At 42.9% G+C, this 25,115-nt stretch overlaps 1 protein-coding gene across 1 annotated transcript in view; it reads right to left on the bottom strand.

The window, feature by feature from the left end:
* The window catches only part of plxna2 (plexin A2), a 146,106-nt gene that overhangs the window by 45,679 nt on the left and 75,312 nt on the right, over window positions 1–25,115 (bottom strand). Inside the window, exons 5-13 of the mRNA XM_034537733.1 lie at window positions 23,380–23,503; window positions 20,450–20,603; window positions 17,317–17,413; window positions 14,693–14,807; window positions 12,972–13,172; window positions 12,214–12,310; window positions 11,676–11,875; window positions 3,910–4,061; window positions 194–311 (exon numbers count right to left, since the gene is read on the bottom strand). Of these exons, the coding sequence (XP_034393624.1) occupies window positions 194–311; window positions 3,910–4,061; window positions 11,676–11,875; window positions 12,214–12,310; window positions 12,972–13,172; window positions 14,693–14,807; window positions 17,317–17,413; window positions 20,450–20,603; window positions 23,380–23,503 (1,258 nt within the window). The remainder of the gene's footprint in view (window positions 1–193; window positions 312–3,909; window positions 4,062–11,675; window positions 11,876–12,213; window positions 12,311–12,971; window positions 13,173–14,692; window positions 14,808–17,316; window positions 17,414–20,449; window positions 20,604–23,379; window positions 23,504–25,115) is intronic.

Raw genomic sequence — 25,115 nt, 5'->3', positions numbered from 1 at the left:
GCATGTTTTGTAACACCTTAATGTGGCTCCTTAGCTCGTCTCACACTGAGTAGAGCATATTTTACTTAATGTTTTATCATATATATATACATATATATATATATATATATATATATATATATATATATATATATATATATATATATATATATATATATATAGACAGAGCAACATTGTGTGATTATAGTCATACCACAAAGGAGTAGAGCTGTGAGGAGCGAGCCCTAAGTTCTGGTCTGCACTCTCCAACGCACAGCTGGATTGGACCAGGTCGACTGTCTGCAGGAGCGGCATCCATCTCACATACAATCCTATAAAAGACACAACACAATTCATCAAAATCACCGTACATAATAGATGAAATGGGACAAAAATATGAGCTATTTGTAAAATGTCAGCTGGACTGGAGAGAACTCCATCTTTCTTAAAAAAAAAAACTTAAAGCGCAGAACTTGCCCATGGGTTTAAACGATTGAGAGAAGAGGCGAGAAAGTAATCAAAACACTTCTCTGCTTGATATCGATTTGTCTTCCACTATCAATGCAGTCTTCTTCTGTTGTCTCACTCATTTCATTACGGGACCACATCCCGGCATCGACCAGGACCCCCTCCATGACAGTCTTTAAATGAGACCGGTGCCCCTCCTCCCTTGGCACTACAGCACACCCAACCTGGGTGAAGTACATTTCCCATCAACAAGCAGGCTGCTGTGGTGCTGTGCCAGCGCGGTACATGTGGTGTAAGTCATGCAGTGGGATCAATAAAGCTTTATTGTGCCTTGTGATCAGGTGAGACCAAAGCGCTGCAGGTGATTAGATCAAATGACATAATAAAATGAGGACGTTTATTGATCAGCGGTGCCAGGCAGTACACAGTATGGAAGTATGGAAATATGTGGTGAGTTGGCAAGGGCAGAAGCAGAGTAGACGTTTGATAATTGCTTTCTGGTCTATCTATCTATGTAATATTTATAGATTGTTTTACTAATGATTTCTCTTGTGGTTTTGCACATATTTTGGTACAAATTTACAAATATGTAATGTAGTTTTATAAAATGTTATAATGTGAATAAGACAATAAACAGTGTATACTCTACTTGTAGTGTGTGTTTTTTCCAGCTATGATACAATTTAAAGTAATTCACAATATAGTTTACATTATTTATTATTAGCAATTATCATTCAATGTCAACAGTAAAAAACTATCAACTTAAATTCAATGAACTATAAATGTACCATTTATTAATGATGGCCATTATGTGTTACCCAGAGAGCTTTGCTGGATGACATATGTGGAAGACGGTGGCTAAAGGAGGATTTGCTCACTGACAAAACTGATATTATTTTCTAACATGGCCTCAGAGATACAGACTGTGCCTTGCTTCCCCGACCTCAAGGCCAACTATACTGGTCCTTTGTGAAGCGACATATTTGTGGGAATAGGTTTGGCCTTTCAAAATGGAAAATTAAATGGTGTCTTCTCTGTGTCCATCAAGAGACCTGCTCTGTCCGTAAGGCATGAGGGTTACTTTACTTTACACCAATTTAAACCACATTCTAACTAATGAGGACACAATTTGGCCACCATAAAAAAAAAACACTTGAGACTTTTTCCTCAAAGCAGGAGTGTCTTTCACACTTCTGCAAACAGCAACAGTCAGATAAGGACACGTGTATAATAGATCAGTATAGATATCTGATATCGGTCCGATACTGACTCAAATAGCTGGATCGAGTATCGTGACAATGGACCGACTTGGTATCTGATACCATTATTCTTATAGGAATTCGGTTCATTTATATCTATGTATTCTTTTGTTATATTTTGTTTTAATAAGTTAAGAAAGCCATGTTTAAGTCAATCCTGATTTTACCTCACAATAATGACCCCAGTCCCTTCATACAGCGTATTAATTACATTCCGGTATCGGATCGGCACTCGGTATTCCAAAGGCACAGGTATTTGAAACAGCACATAATGAACATACAGCTGATGTGACCCCCAAAAAGGCTCTGAATAAAATCACGAAGATTCCAACTCTGTCAAAGTTAGACTAAAGGGGTCATAGGTTGGTTTTCAAAATGTTGCATGAGATTCTTTTCTTTTTATATGCCGTATACATGAATTCCCTAGCTTGTCCCCAATTGGATTAAAGTGCTGTCAGATCAGTGCACTGCTGACAAATGGTCCCTTACAGACAAGTGGCACATAGTGACGAGATAGGAACCACACAGTATGTCATCCACACTATTCATTCAAACATTATATATGTCATTATATCCTTCTGACAATGGAAAGGGGGGGGGCAAGGGGTTATATTATATTATATTGGGTTCTGGTGTATCCTAAGGCATCCGGGCCAAGACTTCTACTTGTTGTTCACACTCTGATTGGCAACTTAAGATACACAAGAACGGAGTTGGACTTGAGAGACGACGCGTACCACCAGATTGTTTTAAAAGTAGCCAGTTTAACTTTAAACCAATAAAAAGCTACAAGAACGCTTCAGATACCTCAATCTTGTCCGGTTGCCTTCACATTCTGCATATGTAGAGACTAGTATGTGTGTGACATATGTATTGTAACAGCACTATAAGGCACAGTTACAGTGATGGTGCAGTGCTGAGCTGTTCTCTTTCTGAGGGCAGAAGTAGGCCAAAGAAAGAATTAGGGTTAAAGTCTCCTCTGAGAGCCATGACTGTGATAGCTTGTGCTTGTGTGTGAGTTTACATGAGTGCGTACAAGTATGTGTGTCAGCTGTGCCTCAGTGTGCAGCTAAAAACGTTACACTTTTCTCTAACTGACTCCAAATCAATGGAGGGAGGATCATTTCACACTAACTGACATTTACTAGGCTGATTATTTCTAATCTTTCCTTTAACAACACACCATAATATGTATATGGTAATATGGTACAGTAGGTATGTGGTAAAAACCTGTATTTTCTTATTTCTCTGAACATCTAAATAAATCCAAAAATGTATAGATTTAGGGTAAAGCATCTTAGTTTGCAGTATGTGGGTAATATCCTTGCTTTTCCCTTGCGAGGTCTGCATCTCCTGAGGAGGTTTAAACCGTAAGCTACTGGGTCTCTCAATGTGCACACTCTCTGTGAGATGGGCAAGTTATGAAGCATGGGCAACGTTTCATTAGTTCAGGGTGAGTGGGACAGGCTTTAACGTGATGCATGCACGGCATGGGACAATTAGGGAGGTAAACATAAGTAAACACACACAGCTGTTGTGGGATTGCTGCTGACTAGATGAGCTGCTGAGAGAGAAGCGGCTTGTGCGCTGCAGGGGGAGAACAGCAATGTCAGGGGCAGATTGTCTGGACCGGCTCTCCTCTTCATTACGGCAGAGATGTTGGGAGGAGCAGCATTTTGTCAAATATCTATCAAAGTATATTATCTGTTAAACCCCATACACTATATTAAAACTCTACAAAAGTCTAGTTTACGAAATGAGATCATTCATAATAATTAAACAATGGCCATGCTGCATTGTGAACATAATATGGCAAACAATTTTTAGTAGCCCATTGTATGCATCTTAAACACACAAGGATGGCAAGGATCATGATGTATTATACGATACTGTAAGTGGTCTTTGTTTGCTTTAAGTAAAGTGAAAAAGAAATTAAAATCACACAATTATTTTTTACTTATTGGGTTATAAAAGTTAAAACAAACAACGACCACTTAGAGTAAATTAGATCACATCATAATGCATTATAAGAGAGATTATAATGCATTATAAAAATATAATAATCCATTGTAGACATGGGCATCATAAAAAGTATTCCCCAATTGAAGGAAGTCATTTAATAACAAAAGCTATTTCTAAAAATCTGATTTTCAAACAGCATAAAACTAATAATAGTTTTTGAAGTAATAACGCTTGTGCTTACTGTTCAGCGATGATGTAGCCATCCTCAACAGGGGTGCACCTCACCCCAGCCACCTCCACGTTGCCCACCATGTCTGAGAAAGCCAGGCCCAGGTTTGTGCCGTGGATGGTCACCCGTGTGCCCCCCTCTGGCGGTCCAGCCACTGGGGTCACCTACAGAGCACACAGTCATAAAAATGAGTCGGAGAGAAACCTGTAAACGCTTTTGGTGACTGAACGTGAAACAAAATGATGTTTTCTCTTCAGTTACGGACCTGTCTTGACATCATACATGGAAACAGGTTTCCATGGATGCTCAAGGGTAAATACGTTCTCACGGTCCAGGTGACTGTAAAAGCAATTAAGAGCACTCCCCACGCCTGCATCCTCAGAACAACATGCCATGAGTCATTGTGCCAGGAGCATGCTCTAATCACAACACTAGCTAATGGCACATGTCTAAACATGGCAGCCATACACATGCAACTTTTAAAACTTCTGCAACTACTCCTTTCTATATATACTACACTATGGTCTAATACAATTTTATTCACATTTTTAACATTTAATTTAACATTCTGGATAGCCCGTGCTCATAAACCACTGCTGTTGCCATAGATGATAAATCTAACAGGGTGCCATATTAATGCTCAGTGCAGATCACCTTATCATAAAATACAATATGGCTACCCAGCATGACCTTGGCACAGGGTGCCACACTGCCTTCTGTGCTGCAGAGCCCTGTTGAGCCTCCGACCTGGCCATCATCCAGCCCTTTAAACAAGAGAGGAGAAGCGGAGGAGTTGGAATGAGGAGGAAGGAGATAAAGAAAGACGAAAGAGAGGAGGCCATAAGGTTCAGTGGACAGGGAAGTTAAGGAGAGGGAGAGGGGGACTGAGAGAGAGGAGGGCAGCAGGGAGGAGATGGTGGTCCCTTTGCTGTGTGGAGCTGCTATGTAAACAATCAATATGCTATTACTGCCCATGCAAGCAGAAGGGGAAGAAAAACAACAGTCAGTCAGAGTTGTGCCCGCTTACTGAGGCGCAAAGCACAACGTGACGCCCAACCTTGGGGTGGTGCGGCACACCCTCCCCTCCCAAACCCCGACACCCACCAGGGCATTGCAGCTTCCCAGTGGGACGCTGGCATTGTAATCTAGATTCAGTGGACATTAATTGCTCTGGATGTAAAGTAAGTGTGTCACTGCATCGCCTGAGGGGCCTGAATACATGAATCTTTTAGCACTGCTTGGGCATGCAGGGTATAGAGGGGGGAAAAACATAATGGCTAAATATATCCATGTCAGGCGATGGCAGCAGCTATTCGAGTAGACTTAGTGATGGTTACATAAGCAATGCAAGGGCCTGAGAGAGAACGAGAGAGAGAGAGAGAGAGAGAGAGAGAGAGAGAGAGAGGAGGGCATATAGGAGAGAGAGAGAGGGGGGGGGGGGGGGGGGGAAAAAGTAGAGAGTTAAGAAAAGAGAAAGGGACAGCAAGAAATAATGGGGCAGAGCAAATGGGATGAGCTACAGAGGGACTGTGGATGCCACTCTGTTCAGTCCTATCAGCCATGATGGATGACAGGTGAGGCAGGTATGGTGACAGGGCGGCAGTGCTGTATCCCAGATGGGCATGCTAAAAGCTTGGGAGACCTCTTCCTTGTACTTTTGAGGCTGAAATGGAGCTCTTCCCACGGTGGACCAAGCACGGGAAGACTCTAATCCATGCATGAAACCTATTTCACTGAGCTCCCCGTTGGGAGATAGAGCCTCGATTCCTCAGTGGATCATAGAAAAAGAACCACTTCAAAGACTGAAGCCACTGATGTCTCCAGGCCGCTGCTCTTTGTCTCTGTGTCTGTATTTCTTACACAAACACAGGCACTAAATCTGTAAAGGAACCTGCATGTAAAGGAGACCGCGGTTTGATTGGCTGTACACCGGATCTCTTGATGACCTTTGCAGATCAGAGGGAACTCAGTCCAGTCATGTGCTGATAATCTTCAGAAGGCGGGGGGGGGGGGGGGGGGAGTTTATCTCTATATTTCACTGCAACAGCGGTTTCTTTGCATCTCTTATGATTCTGTTGCTTTCTGTCTTTCGTCGCCTCGTCTCCCCCAAGCCGGGTGACACATCCTCCTCCTCTAAGCACCGGCGTGCTTGTTTGTCTTAACATACAGACTTTCAGAGGGAAGCGGAAGATGAAGCCTCATTGGACACCCTCCCGCCCTTACCGCTCCCCCATTCCCACCCTGTCCTGCCATGCCACGCTCTCTGTGTAATCCTTTTAAGAGCAGTGCTGCTGCCCGCCTGGCATTGTCACACTGTCAATAGAGGGTAATTCCCAACAAACAGCCAGGCAGCCAGCACATCGCACTCCCCGCTCCCACTCTTGTGCTTTCTGTAGCATGATCTTCTTCTGCAGCTCAGGGGATCAAAGTATTGGCCACTTAACCACCACTACTTCCTTTACAAATTCTGTAAGATTTGGCAACAACCACCGAAAGACTTGAGAGGGATGAGATGACCTATATTGAGGAGGGAGACAAAATAACGTGGCTCCTTTGAGAAGATAATCGGCTAGTTTGAGCAAAAGAAAGACTACGGAGACGGAGAAATGGCCGTCAACGTGAACTGCCTGGGGGTATCTGCCAGCGTGGTGACTTATTCAGCTGAAGTAATGGTGGGGAAAGTTGTGCTGATGCAGCCACGGCTGAACTCAATACAGAGTGCAATACTGCTGCCTCCGGGCTATGCAAGGCTAGCATGTCCCTAGAACTGCAGCAGCTGACCAAGCTGAATGGCACTCCCCGAGACAATTCACAGCTAATAATGTTTAATCACCCCATCTACTGTGAAAATAGACAATTTCAGCATTCTTACAGTACATTCTGTATTTACAACCTTTAATGGGGTTGCTGCAGTTTAAGGCAAGACAGATTTAAGAGGCTATTTTAATGCCACTCGGAATTAAATTAAGACCAGCTTCACAATAACCAAAATCAATTCAATTACTAAGCTTTAGGGACAATTTTAGACCGATTGTTGCCCAGAGATCTGTTGCCGCTTGCGCTGGTATCAGAGATACCGTTGGCAGAACAGAACATGATGGCGGGTTGACTTGGCAGTTTCGTGTTTCTCACTCTACGTGGTGGACTCCACTGCCTTAACTCTCATCGTGTCGAGTTTGAAACACTGTCTGCTCACAATACACTGTGTGCCTCATATGCATTGTGCAGGTTTCAGTCATGTCATTCATCTTGGTTGAATAACCAATTTTCATTACATTTGCACTTCCCCGTGTGGACGCTACCTAGCAAACAGTGGCCTCAAAAAGCCACTAAAAGTGTTGTCGCTCTATCCTTATCTGGCGATAATAAAAAATAAAAAAAAGATTTGATTTTTCACAATTCCATCCCATTGACGGCAGACTTTTTATATCAATATCATGCTTTCTAAGACTTTTTAAGGATCTACGGGAACCCTGTTTGATATGCACATTTATTACAAAAGGATCCTCGAAGCTCTGAGATGTAGATTCCACAGCTAAATATTTTGCTTCTGAAATGAAATAGCACTGGATACAATTTAGGAGCTTGCAGCTAATCTCTTTGTCTTTTGGACTCTGCTCAGACTAATTCGAGCATGTCACATTTAATTGTGAGAAGCATTTAATGGGCTTGATAAAAAACCCCAGTGATCACTTGTTCCCTAACAAACTACATCCTAAATACTTTATGGGGTCCTAAATGTCTTGTAGTCATCCAAGAGATATGGGGCGTGATGAACAGTTTTTAGTGTGTGTAGAGGAGAACACAGACAGAATGATGGGCTAACGGGTCTGTTTGAGGATGCATGAGCTATCCTCAGTGTGTGTACTTGTGCTGTGTGTTTGAACAAATCACTTTAACGTATTGCAAGGTGGAGATATGTGTTGGCGTCATACTGCGCATGTTGTCTGGCTAAAGACTTACTTGACTGTGCAACATGTTCCTCCTCGTATTGGCTGGTTTAATGAGGGGTAGCACACACACAGTGCTGCTGCTCTCTCTGGGTTACAGCAGAGAGGAGAGTTCAGTTGTACGATGATACTGACTGACAGGCCCACCATCCCTGTGGTGTGCAAAATATCAACAATAGGCTTACACACACCACATGGGAATCCTGCTTTTGTTCTATCCTAAGGCAACAGCTGGATGTTTATATTCACTGTCACTTGGAGGCAGGGAAGCCTCTTTACTGTACAGTAAACTCATACAGAAACCACGGCCAAAGCCTATTGAAAAGATGCCTTTCATATGCCCATCCAACTCCCAGCTTCATTTGATGTCGTTCCCTCTGCTGTTAGCAGGGGCTTACATCTCGTCAATATTAATGGCCCATGGTGGGAGGCACCATGGCACTTAATAGAAACATTAATTATTCAAAAGGTCTATCTTGTGGAAGGCACATATACTAATGTGCGAGTATGTATACAAATCAGCTCATGATGGGGGCTTTGGTGCATACAATCAAAACCAAATTTATTAATAAATTCAGCTCACCAGGGAGATGTCTGCTTCTTAAAGAAACTGTAATCACTGAGAGACGGCGGGGGTAGGGCGCGGCACAAACGAATGCCAACTTCACAGCCGGTGAACAGGAAGAATATTTGTGTGTATCTGAAGTATGTGTGAATCGTCTAAATTAATGCAGAGTTGGTTTTGGCCCCCACAGTTGTAAACAGACTTGGGTTTAGACAGCCCACAGGAGCTCCATCCCCCAACGCTTCCCTCGGTTCTTCCCACCTTTTCTTGGTTCTGCTCCGTCCTTTGTTCTCTCTGCTGCTTCACTGATCCCCAATCAAACCACATTGCCCATGTCCAGGACTTAAAGGTAAGATTCATCACCGCAGCACTCTGACTCTGTTATAAATCACGAGTCAGGAGTTCTTTTACTATATTTCCGTTTAAATAACTTATTTTTTGGAATACCCTCTTTTCTCTGTAAGCCTTTTGACAGCCCCTGCAACATTAAACTTGTTGCATCGATCTTTGGCTTACACACTGTATGTAGTTGGAAGGAGCTTTGGCAATAAGACTCTGTTTCCCCACACAAGATGAGCTCTCTGCCTCAGAATGAAATGCCTTGCAGCTGCTGTATATGCTGTATATAGTTGTATAGCTTTTGTGGAAATATCTAGCCTGGATGTCTTGTCAGCATGAAACGGGCCAGGAGTAATGATCGATGCACCATTGGACAACAGATGAATCAAATAATCCAAGTATACTGCACTGATAGCTGTTTCATGTTTAAGTAACATTTCTTTATATTGCTAATCTTATACTTCTGCTTCTCCTTAATATGTGATGGGCCAACGCACCTGTCTCGTAGATGAACATTATACTAACGCTGCACGTTGTTTAAATTGTACTCTCCTCGCAGTGGTAAAATGCAAATCTCCCATTTTCCCCCCTTAATGCTTGCAGAGTGACAGATGCAGTTCTGGGCAAGTGGTAATCATATATTGCAATCATGACACTCAATCATGAAAACACTGAGGAGAATGAGGTATGTCGCTCGGGATGGCAATAGGCATGTGCCATACAATGACAAACTGAAAGAGTGTAATTCAACAGGATGAGTCAGAGATAGTGCTGCACAGAGACAGACACATACAGGAGAGAAGAAGCAAGAAACAGGATGGAGAGGCAGAGTTTACAAATGTCTCTCTTCTGATTATGTCTTAATCAATTAACCAAGTTGTTAACTTCACTTTTTTTAATTGTCTGGAGTTAGATGAGAGTGTGCGGTGGAGGAATGAGAGGCCAAATGAATCAATGTGGAGGAAGAGGGGTCTGGTGGGTTAACCACAATGCACTGGTGCGTTACCAAGCCTAATTAAATAGTATGTCCTCCTGGACTCCCTCTGTGAAAGCAAACCAACCAGGCGGGATGAGAATGTGGCCTGAGGAAGCAAAGTCCTACTTATGGGGAAACAAATAAGCACTTCCAGGTCATGACCAGGTGGAGGACGTCCAACCACTGGCTTGGTTGGTTGCAATGTCTGAGAACGCTCAGAGAGGACATGGAAAAAGAAAAAGGAGAATCACACATACATCTCCTTGTTGCCTTTATGACTAGTCAGATATTAAAGAGACACAATAACTGTTATCCAGCTACAAAGTGTTTTGTATTCTTCTTTAGTTTGTGTGGTTGTCTTATATGGTTTCCTTTTTTAAACTTTGGTGCCAAAGTTACTTTCAAAGGGCTGAAATAACCTTGTGAGAAGACCAAAGATAATAAAATCTATGAGCAGGCATCTGTGCACAAAGAGAAGGCAGATGTCAAGGAGCCAGGCCTATAAAACTGAATATATCTGGCCCTGTGTGTGTGTAGGTGTGTCTGTGTATGTGTGTGTGTGTGTGTGTGTGTGTGTGCGCGTGTGTATGTCAGGGCCCTTGCCCTTGGATAAAGCCTGAAGGTGAGAAGAACTCCCATAGGAATGTGCACCTGAGAGCATAACACATACAGCCATACAGGTATACACTAGGGCTGCCTATTAATCAAGTATTAATCGCAAACACAATTTTGGCTTCCTACAATTAATTGAACATGATCGACTGTGATATTGACATTTCAAATGCGTGCTTCGCTTATAGAAACTCGTAGTTGCATATGCACTGAAGCGTTTCCCTAACTAACAGCAAGCCACGAACGAAAGCCTGTGAACAATTCTTGAATGCTGCGGCTGCAGTCCAGCGTAGAGGAGTATTATATTGTACATTAAATCTTTTGACAGAAAGCAGATGGGCAAAACGGTTCAGGTGAAGAAGAACCTCATTGTGAGTCTTATTTTGACGCAAAGATTTGAACATTAGCAGGAATGCAGCGCAACATGGAAGCAAAAGCAGTGCTCTGATCATTTATACATAAAAGTGCAATACAAATACGTTGTCCCTAAAATCAATGAAAAATTGCGATAACGAATCGTGATCGCAAAATTGATACAAAAATAATTGTGATTGTGTGATTTTTTGGGGCCATAATCGCACAGCCCGACACACACCCTGCACATAAACACGGTGGAGCCTGCGCTTCTTTTTCTTTTAAATGCTCTCAAATAGAGAAAGGGATGAAAGAGACAAGACACAAAGTAACTGCACACTGACAAATCTGCAGGCATTAGGTGGGCCGAGCACCCTGGGGAGCTTCTTCAAGGCTTATTCTCATTCGTCCTGGTTCCACAGGAAAACAGAGCAGAGTGGCATAGCCGCTTCTCGTTTAATACCTCTCGATGCAATTCTGACACGTCATTGTCGACAGTCCCGCCGTCGCTTAAGAACACAATTGGTTTCAAACGGTTTCAAAGTGAACTAGGATCAAGCGTAATCTGAGTTTACTACTGTGACTTATCAAGCGTGTCATAATGCTAATATTATATGTCTAGGGCTTTAATTGTGAAAGGTGAGGACAGTGGGAGTAGATCCGGTCTGTGTTGGTTCAGACTACTGAGCCTCTGTGTTGTTGTTTCATACTGTAAGTCGAGGCGCAACTCAACCTGTTACGCACAACGGTATTGGTCGCTTTTTAGCCGCCTAATATTTACGTTCTCGTAGTATTCCTGGCAAAATAAATACTTTGACGTAATAATTAATAAAACGGCAACACAGCCCCCGGTTTGTAAAGGCCTTCAGCCTCGTCATCCTCCATGAAGAACGAGAACGTAGCAGCTGATTATTGCACATCGATTGTCGCTGGACGTGCGTGGGCAGGCAGGAAGGACAGACAGAGGATTATGGGTACTGACCTCAGCGATGCGTGGGTTGGTGCACTTGACATTCTTACTGGCCAGATTTAGCCAGCGGGTGGTGTAAGGATTGATGGGAGGGCAGTGGTGCCGCAGAGTACACCTTCCCTCTCCACTGCACCAGCCGCACTGGAACTTCCTCTCCGCCTTCAGACACGTGCCGCAGCTGTCTCGCTGGGCTGCGCACTTGTACAGGTGCACTATGGGATAAAAGGAGGCGGAGTGGATACACGGTGAACACACAACAGCTGAGAAACCTACACAAGTCTTGTAAGAGAATTTCTTTATTTGAAGAAAACATCTAGTCAAGTCTGCTACGAGTGAAAAATCCCCACAGGTTACGTCTTCTTTCTTTTATCTCCGATGACGCATATTTTAATACACACCGTGTGATTACCAAAATAAATATTTATACCTTGAACTTTTTGCTTAGAAATTACAAAATGTTAAAGCAGAGAAAGATTAGGCATACTATGTAGACAAGAGTGTTAGGTGTGTCCATCTTCAGCGCGTTGACAGCAGCGTCTTTTATTCTTACCTTGGATATTCTCCGGGTTATCAATAATGAAGTTGCCGTTCCACACCACCGAGAAATCCACAGGCAGCTCACTGATCTTCATTCCCTCGTACATATACTGGAGGCCCAAGGATGGAGGCGAGGAAAAGACAGAGAGACAGGGTGAACGTGAATCAGAGACAAAAAACATAGAGGAGGAATTTGAATTCCCATGAGCCCTTGTAGATGCAGCACTCTGTCCTTCCGATGTTACCCCGAAGTTTCATCATCAGAGCGCCGACAAAGTGAGGAGCCACAAGGAACTGGACAGCGGAGCAGAAGCTTGAGCTTCCCTCCTGGCCTTGGGAGACGCTGTCCTTAACTACCTCCTGTGCCCTTAATTCCAGCCTGGCTTTCATTGTGCATGGGTGTGTAGAGAGCGAGAGAGAGAGAGAATGTGTATGTTTGTGGTTGCTAATGTGTATGTCCGTACTTCCTCTGGGAATATACTGCAGATGTCTGTGCGTGCCTGACTGGAGGGCAGAGCCCTGCTTGCAGTCTTCTCCAGTGTAATTACTGCCCTGGCTGCGTCTAGCACGTCTACTCTAAAATGACAGGCACATGTACACAAAATACAGACACAGACGTAATGTTGTAGCCTACGGCTCAACAGTGAGCAGCATTCTATATGCCAGTATGTTTATTCCTCTCTGCACAATGTGTACACAAAGAGAAAACCATGCATCGCCAAATGTACGACCGACCTTGGCACAACCTGGGCACGCGTCACCAAAACCTACCGAGCTGTTCTGGCACTGCACGCTGGAGCTGTTGAAGCGGAGGGCGGTGACTCGGTGGCTGACCCCCTGGATGTGGAGGACACACTCGTAGCCCCGCTGACCTGACTGGGGCTGTGGCAGGTTCTTTGCCTTCAGGGTGATAGGCTTCACCTCCCCCGCCGGGATCAGAATCTCCTCGGAGCGCACCAGTTGGGGACAATCCTGGAGGTCAACAAGCACAGGGAAGGGAGCACACGTCAGCGTCGACTAGTGGTGCAATGGACCGTGGTGGATTCACAGATTAATATCATCGTTCATCCATCACAGTATGAACAGTATGGCTGACGTACGAAGGTTCCATCGAGTTACACAGAGATGCATTCAATATTCTAAAAATGAGTATTATACGAGGAGAAGTCGTAATTGTTAACGCTATGTTTTAATGTCATTTCGGGAAATATATTTTTTTGGGCGAGAAACTGAAATATTGTTGTTTGAAGGAGATGCTTTCACAGCATATACAATAGAATAAGAGAGGGACTAATGACACAACTGCGCAGCTTATAATACATAATTCAAACTACGAATGTCAGGATTTTCTATCAATAAAAATACAATCTTTTATTTCATAATTATTTGAATTTGGTGTTTTTATGCAAGTAACCACTAGAAGACAATATGAGCTGAACTGTCGCTGTTCAGTAATCAGTTGTGCAAACAAACCAGAAGAAGAAAAACCTTTTGGTGTTAAGGTCAGTATGAAGTACGGTGAGTGCGGCTGACATGGAAATAAATCTTGAGTTTGGATTTAAAAGTGACTCCTGTGACCTTGGAGAGCTCTGAGCTGATGTCTGAGCATTGAACAACCCATTATCAAGAGTGGAATTTTGAAACGGCTAAATTGGTGAAGAGAATAATTAAATTAGTGCTCAGTGGTTTACGGTGCAAGGCAGCAATTCCGAGGTCAACTCGCTTAGCAGTATGATGTGGAAGCAACATTGGAAAACTATTACAGCAGCGTCACACACTGAACCGTTGGTCTTGGTGGCCTTTAGCTTTTCACATTCATACATCTTGATTCCTCTTAGATCATAGATAATAAATCATATATTGATCCCATAACAACACTTTTGCTCTATGCTGTTGGTGCTTCTAGAGGTAGAGAGGGAGGCCGGCCTTTATTCATAAAGAACTAAATGATTGCAGGAGTGATACCCACTGGCCATATATGTAATTTACCACCAAAAGGAGCAATTAACACACGTGTTAGTACAGGTAAAGGAGTTTAAAGAAGTAAAAGAAAAACACATATATCAGCCCCCAGCAAATACCTAGTACTATATGTGCATAGCCATGGAAACCATAGACACAGACATACTTCAAGCACTGTGTAACTACTGCACATTACTGACTGGGTCAGAGTGATCCTGTGTCATTGTTAAGACACGCTAAGCTCAATAACTCCAGAGATAATAGAGTGTTAATTGCCACTACAAAGAACAGGAGGTCTGAAAGAGAAATGCCAATTCGGAAATAGAAGAGCTTAGATGGCTTTTTTTCTGAAGATATGGCCTAAGGCTGACACAGAGCTGGAACACAGAGCAGGATGCAGGCAGGATGGGGGAAGGTGCAGAGTGACAGAGAGAGAGAGAGAGAGAGAGAGAGAGAGAGAGAGAGAGAGAGTGTAGAAAGCTTGCTCATATGCATGTGTGAGCGCTTGTGCACATTTGTGTTCCACCAACCTCAGAGGCGTTGACTCGTCCCTCCTGGAAAGAACAGCTGGAGGGGTCATGGGTGCACAAGTTGCGGTACTTGCACCAGTGGCAGCGGAAGGCACTGTTCACACAAGACAGGCACCTGCATGGACACACACACACACACACACACAGAAGAAGAGAGTCAGGAAAAAAACAGTAGCACTGAGGAAATGAGTTCAGATCCCAAGAGGGCACCTGCTGTTGTTGTGCCCTTGTGGTTGGCACAGCACCTAATACTGTAGCTGTTGGGCCAAGTTCTCCCCTACACATATTATCTACAGCCATATAATAATGCTGCGTATCGTTTGCGAATGTTGGGCTGCATATTAGCCCTCATGGCCTGAATCACATGGAGAAAGAGAGATGAGGAACATTGAGTAATGAGGACAAATAAGACATTGGCACAGCTTGATCCTGCAATTATCATTAGCCCTGCATTGTTGGAGTGTCGCTGTTATTACCAGCTGTTAGGTGTGTGCTTCTGTGTGAGCATTTTTGCATTTACCATATGTAAGTGTGCGTGTATGTGTCACTAGGGGTGCATACTGTACTGCAAGCGGCAGTGGAAGAAATAATCAGATCCATAAGACTAACGAACAGATTCTATCTCCAGTGGCCGTCGCCATACTGAACAGTACACCCCACATAGACACATTTTATACTGTACAATAACTGCCTGTGTGCAATAATGATATATTTAGCTATAATATGTATTTTTATAATACTTATTCAGTGCAAAATATGTTATATCTGGATCTCTTATTCAGTATCAGTAGATTACATAAGGGGGCATATGAAGGCTTAATATGTATGTGTGTGTGGATGTGAACGTATAGTGTAGTGTATGTGCACACATGTTAGACAGTTTTTTAAATGTATTATTATCTCTTCTTATTCTTTTATTGTCTTTTTTATATATCATCATATTTGAGCTACGCTCAGGCAGTAGATATCAATTTCTAATTCTAATTTTGAAAGTAAAAGTATCAACACCATAATGTAAAAGTACTTAATTTCAAGTAAAAATCCATCATTCAGGCGTCGGTATTATTGACCTCAGAATTCTGCTTCAGTATAGCATCTGAGTATATGTATTTTTAAACACTGTGAACTGGTAGAGTTGCCTCTACCAAATACTCCCGAACAAATAATAATAACTACTAAATATTGTCTGATGGCACGGCGGTGTTGTTTGTTGTAATGCATATGTAATGACATATTCTTTTTAAATTTGAAAAAAATAAAATAAAATAATAATCTTTTACTCTATAGCTTAATTAACTACAACCTGATTGTGGTGTCAATGGATGACACCCATGAACCTCTACTGCTGTTGTATCAGATAGCATAAAAGTGCCGTCTTATAATCAGAGTAGAGTAGCAGTCAATATACAGGACAAGAGGAAGGGATGGCACAAACCAATTGAGCCCATTTAGGGGACGCCCCAGCTGATACGGGACCGTTAGCAACCCTGTGCACTACCTACTATCTGTATGAATGGATGAAGAGATGAGCAAATACAAGCATGGACTAGCCTGAGTCTACAGGACATGATTCCCTCTCTATGTTGCCATGGCAAAGACTTTCAATTGATTTTGAATTTACTACGCCATGTATTCACAGTTAATGTAATCACACTCGGCTCTCCCTCTCTCTTCCTTTTCTCTGAAATACGGTTGAGTTATGCGTACTTGCCTAATGTTAAATATTCATCGATGCAAAAGCACGGGAGGGATCTCTGGCAAGCACACTAATTCACAAGAATAGGGCTGATTCACCTTCTGGCAGATAGAGTGTACAGTATGTGTAAGAGGGAGAGAAAGAGAGAGCCCGACGTGACACCAGAGCGTGCGAGGGAGAGCGCATTGCCCCTTCAAGTGTATGCATCTTTCTCTGCGTGTCTGAGTATGTATCTTTGTCATCGCCTGTTAACTGAGCTGATGTGAGAGCTGGTAATTGCTTTCTGTGCTCCTCATACAGGGTTCTCAGACAGCAGACAACCACATGAAGTTGTAGGGCGAGCGATGCAGAATAACAAAGGAGACAGTGGCTCCAACGTTTTGCTTTAATGTTGAGGGGATACTAAAAGGGTAATATGACATGCCACTGGTGCTGTAATATCCTTAGCCTCCTACTCTCCATTCACTGATACTCCCGAGTCAGCAAGGACTTTGGATCTAGCACAAACAGAATCTGCTACACGGGAACGAAGCGAGCAATTGCAAAAGCACTGAAATCTCCGATCCACTAATGTGAATTCAACATCACTCAATCGGGGACAGACAGAGCATGACAACAGGCATGAAATCCCTCCTGATGACCTGTTAGGCAGAAAATGCCGTTCTTTTGTACCGCAGCATTTCTGAGAAGAAGGCTCCATTAGTGCAACAGCAAATAAACTTCCTGTGACTGTGCTCAGGGAGCAGTCAGCTATCACGTTACATTAGTGTTTACAGGGGATATTTTTAGGGGGACTGGGGCCGGCTAAGGTTGAGGACAAATTGTAACTAATTCCCAGAGCATTGATCCAATGGTTTTGGGCAGCAGTTCTGGGGCATTGTTTTTTTAAATGAAAGGAGACTGAATGAGCTCTGAAAGATATACTCACAGTTGGTGGACGCTGCAGTTGTAAAACTTGACCTCTGTGCTAATAAGCATCTGACCAGTCTCCTTAGAGTTGAGCCTCAGCTCAACGCCTGACCAATCTGAAAGAGAGGAGACAAAAGATGAACTTGTATTGTATGCTATACATAGATATATATTGTATACAGAGACGGAGCTCTCGGTTTACCAGTCCATCTACGTTCAAACCCTCATCTGTGGTTATGAGCTTTGGGTGGTGGAAGAATGAGATTGCGGATACAAGCGACACAATGAGCTTCCTTTGTAAGGGGTTTGGGTTTAGCCTCAGAGATAGGGTGAGGAGCTAAGACATCGGGAGAGAGCTCGAAGTAGAGCCGCTGCCCCTTCAAGTCCAAAGGGGCCAGCTGAGGTGGTTTCGGGCATCTGATCAGGATGCCTCCTGCACTGGTTGTCCGGGAAAATCCGACGTGGTAAGAAGCCCCGGAGTAGACGACTGGGGAGATTTTATATCTCGCCTGGCCTGGGAACACCTCGGGGTACCGCAGGAAGGGCTGGAACACTTTGCTGAGGAGAGGGATGTCTGGGATACGTTGCTAAGCCCACTGCCCCCGCGACCCGGACCCAGATAAGCGGAGGATAATGGATGGGTGGATTATTTTTGCTTAGTTGTGAACAGCAGACCTCATTGAATCCTATGCCAGTCAGTTACAAGGTAACTATACAGTATATAGTAGCACTTCTTGTATGGTATTGCTGGTATTGCATAATGCATAATGCACATTTCAGTCACATAAAAAGTATCCGATCAAATTTTGTTTTTCTGTATTTTACTGGACAGTTATGACTGTGCTTATGTTCTCTGTAAAAACAGCCTCTTATCTCTCCCCACAAAAATACAGACTCCATATATATATATATATGTGTGTGTGTGTGCATGTGTGTGTGTGTGTGTGTGTGTGTGTGTGTGTTTGTATTTCAGATTACAGTCAGTGTGTAGGAGGCTTGAATGACCCTCTGTGCCCCATTCTCTCCACAGCACCTGTTGGGAATCAGGCTCTGTTTCACACAAGTCTCTGTAGCGGGCCGGCTAGGCTCATGGCTGACTTCTACCATTTCAAATGTGTCTCACAGGATCAAGCAAACAAAGTGGTACAGAGTTCCTGTCCACACAAAACCTCCTCTAGGATTTCATTTTTCCTTTGTGAAGAAAAGTGCCAGCTATTTTCTTTCATGTCAAACTCAGCCTACTATCCTCACAGTTGTATCCCAACCTCTGCTTTCACTCCTTTGCTCTTGTTTTAATTTAGTTTAGTTTCTTTTTCTTTTTCTTCTCCACCTTCTACATCTTATCTCAATTTCTCCTCTCTTTTCCTATCCTTTTTTCCCTCCTCTCCTCAGGTCATTGGCACTGCACGATCGATGTTGATGTGCTACAGATAGAAATGCTTGTTTGGGGACAGGAGATGGAGGAGGACAGTGGGGAGGTCAGGAGGAAGTGGCCTCAAGGGAATGCTTGTGGAGGGAAAAAAAAGAGGCATAAACCGTTGGGAGAGGCGACAAAGAGGAGGGTGGAAGGTGGGATGGTCGGAGGGATGGAAAGCTAGATGGATGGAGGAAGGGCTTACCAGGGGGATTGGCTGACATTTACCTAGGGGAGAACATTCATATTAGTACCTGATGCATCAGTCCCCGTGGGAGCGCTGGGCAAACAGGGCTGTCATTTACTCACAGGGAGGAGGATTACCACACCCCCAAAACACACAGTGATTTCCACTGCACACTGCACATAATATGCACATAATATATTATTCAGGGTGTTTGGTTTTGTCACCCTGCAGCCATCCTGGCTTGCAAACAATATGTATTTATTGTCAAATAACAGGTGTTAGTATTATAATGATATATATGTTTGCAAATAAATGGACCCCAGAACCACAATGGTATATTAATGAAAATATTCTGGAGGAATGCTTGAAAGGTCATGAGCTTTTTATGAATAGTATATTAGAGGTGATCAGCATATATTTATTCCTGGATATAAACATTGTTTAGGCAAGGTTTAGGTATGTTCTACTCAACTATGAATAAATTAACTTTAGATTTTGTGAAATTAGCTAATAATTGGACATTTTTACCTGCTAAAATACAATTTCTTACTATAACGAATAGCAATTCTTATTTATTAGGTGTTTTGTGCTGTGTGTCTATATCAAGTCCCACTTTTCTTCAAAGCAAACAGCAGACCAGCTCCCTGTGCGTTGGCTATGCTAAGATACTAATCCACCACATCAACTTCCCCGTCGTCCCCTCAACTAAACTGGCTGATTGAAGCTGCGTATTAGACCATCGCCAATTATCCCAGTCTGAGTGCAGTAATGTGGTGAGCTGCAGCTCAGCCACAGGCCAGGGGATCTCAGTCTGACCCCCTGTCAGCTCTAATGTGGCCTGGCCTTGTGTGAGGCACACTTCACAGCCAGGAGACTGATCCTGGATCTGTGGGAGCTTGTTATGAAGACGGTGCCTCCTTAAATTACGAGGGCGGAATCAATAAAGATATTTCAGAGTGTGGGCAGTTGAACATATTGCTCAGTGCAACATAAGTAGCAGAAAGAGAGGCACACATTGGGTGTGTTTAGACGTGTTAAGGTTCACATCTAATCACCATGATCAGACCAGAGATGGACGACATTGTAAAATATTTGGGGTTTAAATTCTTAAACCTATGTCTAAGATGCATTATAAATATGTTACAATCTGCTGAAAGCACTGTATAATCATAGTTGTAAGCACTCATAAATATCCACAATGCCTTGTCAAAATAACCATAACACAATATAAATCATTTAATAAGATAAGGTATAATAACACCTGTGTTTGCTGGTCACTCACTGACATTTAATTTTGTCAAGAATCATAGTGTATTATAATTCCCATAGTGACAGTTGCAATACATTATAATATTTGTTATTGTTATAATTATTGTTTTAAGGCATTTTGAATATGTATTATTTGTTTTAACTATACTTATGCAGTTCTGGAAGCAGATCATATGATATTGTACTTATGTTTAAAATGTATTTTAGACATGAGCATCATAGAAAGTGTACCATCCACCAGGTGTGTGTGTGTGTGTGTGTGTGTGTGTTTGTTGTCTCTACCTTGATTGATGGGAATGAGTGGGACATCCTTAGCAGTGGGGGACACACATAGTATCTGGTTGCCATTGACTTGCCCCTCCACCTCTGTCAGGTTGCCGAAGGAGCAAGTGATGCCAGCCGAAAGGTCTGGAACATGGCTCACCTTCACCAGCAGCTGCACCAGGGTGGAGCAAATGACAACAATGTTAACATGATGTGATTTGACAAGAATTGCTACAGTGTCTTCAAAATGTTATCAACACCATTATAAAAGAAAATAAGGCTGCATTTAGATCTTAAGGATTCATTTGAATGTCGAGGATATCATTCCAGAGGTAGAGGCAGACTGTGTGATCCAGTGAGTGGTCAATACTGAACTGCTCAAAGGAAAGTGAAAAAAAGGTCACTTGGCAACTTCTATTTTTGTTTCCTTTTTCTCCAAAGTTAACAAGGACATAAAGATACATGAAACAAAAGCAACCGCTCCCCTAAAAAAACAAAAATAAAACCTACACACACAATGGGCAGTACATGTGCAATACCACACACACACACACACACACACGCACGCACACACACACACGCTACGCAGATGCACATAGAAACGTTTGAAGTCATCCTCTGGAGGGAAGTGACACCGGGGCTGGAGCATTCAGCTGCTCTGCCTATGAATAAATGTATTCTGCGCACAGGGTGTGTGAGCTTGCTCTCTAGCCAAGAGAGGCAGCCTGGATAATTATCATCATGGCATTTCACAGCCTTGTTCCATTAGCTGTTATTTTTGGGCCACGTCGTTTGAAGTTTCTCTTTGTTTTATCTGCCTCTCACTAAACACCGCGGGGCTACTGGGACAGGCAAGGCAGCTGAGCAGCTTAACTGTAGGTCTTTCAAGAGATGCTGACTGTCTGACTACACTGCCTCCCTCGTTAGCTGGCTTACTCTGGTACCCATTGAGAGGATGGATGATATTTTGTTTCTTCTTTCTGCCGAGGACCTCTTGTCTTCCCCTGTTTTATTTTCACCGTGTTTGTGTTACTTTGCTCCGAGGTGTGTTAGAGAGATCCTTGATTACAGCAATCACAGCAATCAATGTCTTTTGTTCAATGTAGAATTCCCCGAGGAACCTCTCACATTAATTAGCTCTCATCATTTTGTCAAGACACAGATATACAGATAAACACTCAAAATGTTTTATGCACACAGACACATACACACAGAGGCAGCAAGGCTGCAGCAGAAAAAGTGAACTTTTCTGTCCTCCCTTATGATGAAGGTGGTGGGTTTTTTTTGTGACAACTACCAGCCTAATTGGTGGCAGAGTTTTAATAAAGGTAATTTGATTGTTTTCGCTGTGTTTCTATCTTTCCTATTGCCCACATGGAGAGGCTGTGTTGTCGTGAAGATGTCTGCCCCAGTGGAATTTGTGAACCGTGTGAATCTGTGAGTGTTTTGTGGACGGTTTGGTGAGATGACCCTGTTGCTGGTATAGTGGACATGGAAACAACGTGTTTTCTCATAAACTGCTGTTGTAAACTGGACAACCGGGTCAAGTATACTGAGGTCTACAGGCTCACTTTACTTTTGAAGAAAGGGTTTTTAAATGGTTAATCTTAAGAACCATTTCCATCCAAAGAACCCATTTTGGAAGAAAGAGTTCTTCAAGGATTGTTGAAAGTATGGGCGTTCCCAGTCGGCATACCCCCAACAACTGTAACGGTGAACCTTGTTGTGGGTTGGGCTGCACCACATCAGCCTTGGCCCTTTAGGAGCCTCATGAGGGACTCCAGGTGGGTGAGATGAAACCCTTGGAATATAAAATATATTTCAATAGAGACTGGGTTCTTGAAAATATTCTGTATTGAATCCCAGAAAGCTTTCTGGGTGAAACTATTAGACTACAGAAGGGTTATCTGTAGAGCGTCTCATAGGGGATTCTGGGTGGAACCTCACACAGTTGATTCTAGGTATAAATGGTGATGAAGTGGAGGTTATTTGAGGTTAAGCAGGTATCCACATCTACAGATTTTCTGGTGGTTTACAGTTTACCCACCTATTAGGATTCATAGGAGAGCATAACCACTTCATCCTCTATAACCATTCCATCTACCTAGAAGTACACCCTCCTCATCAAATACCACTTCATCACTAGGTATAACCCTTGATGTCGTGTTCTCGTAACAGCCTCCCACCAACCGCCATCTTAACCTAAATACAAGGAAAATGTGCCTGTGCTGACTATCTAACCTGGGTACTGATGTGCAATTTGAAGAGGTCTGGAGACGTCCACTGTATTTATGACTGCTATCATAGAGTTTAGCTGCACTTGTTTTGTATGACCAAATTGCAAAAAATATTACATGTGAGACCTTGTTGTGAGAAGTTTCACCTCGTATAATATGGTGAAAACCAAATGCTGCCGAGCACCACGGTTATTCAGAAAAGTCTAAACATGAGGAGGTGAATCTGGTCTCTTTTGTGTTTCGGATTAACTGACCCTTTGACCACGTGGGTATTTTAAGACCTAATGTGTGTTAGTTCACCAGAATATGGACAGAGCCTTTCACTGATGCTCTATCTGCCTGTTTTCGCTCGGTCCATGTGGACATACTGCACAGTACTCGGATGCACTCTGACAACTTTAACACCTACACACCCACCCACACAAACATGTCTTGGCACACATATTGACTACTTTGTACCAAGTGAGCATATGCACACTGAAACGCCCACATCGAGCTCTTATGAACCTTCTCATCTGTTTATGCATCAAGTGCAATCAAAACTAGGCAAACTGCTTTACTGGGGTTCATTTAAAATGTTTTGCCTCTGTATCTGGGTGAGGAATATGTAAATGGAAGCTTATTTATCGCTGTAATGCGAGCAAGTACAAGATTAAGATTGCAGGTGTTTGTGTGCGTACTGTGTGTAGGAATGTGTGTGTGTGAACTTACAGGTACACTGGGCTCTGACACCGCAATGCTGTCTGGGTACACAGTGGCCTTCACACACTGGTTGAGAGAGGCGGCGAAACGGTAAGGCTCATCTGCGCGTTCACACCGGTTCCTCTGAGAGCAGCTGAATGGAAAGCAGAGGGAGAAAGTATCGTGTTACTGATATTTGTTTTTCAGCATGAATATGAATAGGAGGCTACCAGAGCGAGTATAGCCCTGAGAAAAAGAAATCAATTAGATTAGAGTGTTACAACAAACAATACATCAGTAACCCCATGAATAAATACAATAAACAATAACAAAGTAAAGAAAGGGTAAAAAACAAAAACAATAACAACATGATGATAGAAATAAATACTCATGTTACAATAAGTGCAGAGATGAAAATACTATGTGACAGTTTACAAAGACAAATTGGTAGTGTTGTGACAGGGAAGTGGCTGGAAAGATAGGGATTTAAAATGTCAAAAACACTAGCAGTAAACATTGTTTACTGTAACTATACTCACTTGAGAACTACACTCGATGATCCGGACATCTTTTGTGCTGATAAAAGGTTTTAAATTTGACAATTTGCTCTTGATTCTGGTTATGTTGTTCTTATATGTATGTTGTTGTGGTTTTTCCTTGTTTTGGAAAACACTGGTATATTGAAGCCATAATATGAAACGGTTTCACTGAAAAAAGCTGACTGTTGTAAAAATATGTTCATGACACTCCGAAGCATCTGGCTTCTCGGACATGTAGCTCTAAAAGCGTTATAAAACAGTAGACCATCATGGCCTCCTGGAAGCTATGCGTTCCCAACAAACCACGCAAACAAGTGGTGGCACCAGCAGTGAAGCCTCTGCCTCCAGTGGTTCATTTAATACATTATACTTACTAACATAAACTACCAAGTCACAGCACTAAGAACTACACGGACAATTGATATTCTTTAGTTGCTGGACAACTTTGGTGATGCAACTGGTGCAAATTACACGGTGCTCACTCATAAGAGATCTTAATGGCCAGACAGTATATCAAGTACCACGCGACACCCCCACAAACCGTCACAACCCTCATTAAAAAAAGCTCAGCCGCCTCCTCCCTCTTATTAAAAGTGTGTGTTCCCTCCATCCCATTACACCTAAAGCTCCCTATCCTCATCCAACCCAGTCTGGTTAACTGGTCGGAGCATCTCTAATTGGAGTCCGATGGGTCAGTCGCTGTCCGTGGTGCTGATGTGCCACTCCAAACCCTGGCCATTCTCCTCTGGCTGCTAACTCTGTATTCGTCTGTGTGTATCAGGGCCCATATCATGCTTCTTAACCACATACTCTCACACATACTGACTCTAAGCTACATCTTCATCCACAGCTTCTGTCTGTAATTATGTTGTCAGAAGTTCAAGCCATATCCAGCAGACTCACATGAACAGGCACAAGCACACTAAGCTTCACACACACACACACACACACACACACACACACACACACACACACACACACACACACACACACACACAGGCATACCAACACTCATATGCACAGTCCTCCCGAGCGATTCTAGAATGCAGGAAAGTGTAGAATTAGTGTAGTAGTGTGAATCTCCCCCTGAACCAGGAGGGCCACTATGCCAAGCAGTTTCTTTACATTTCTTTTTCCAATGATTAACTGGGTTCCTCCTTCACCACATTGTGGTACAAGGTAAATGTGACATTTTCATCGTCTTGCCTTTTCATTTTGCACATTTTA

This window comes from Cyclopterus lumpus, chromosome 7, assembly GCF_009769545.1.
Source record: "Cyclopterus lumpus isolate fCycLum1 chromosome 7, fCycLum1.pri, whole genome shotgun sequence".
Classification (NCBI taxonomy): domain Eukaryota; kingdom Metazoa; phylum Chordata; class Actinopteri; order Perciformes; family Cyclopteridae; genus Cyclopterus; species Cyclopterus lumpus.
Note: the sequence above shows the minus strand (reverse complement) of the source record. Positions and strands in the feature narration are given on the sequence as shown.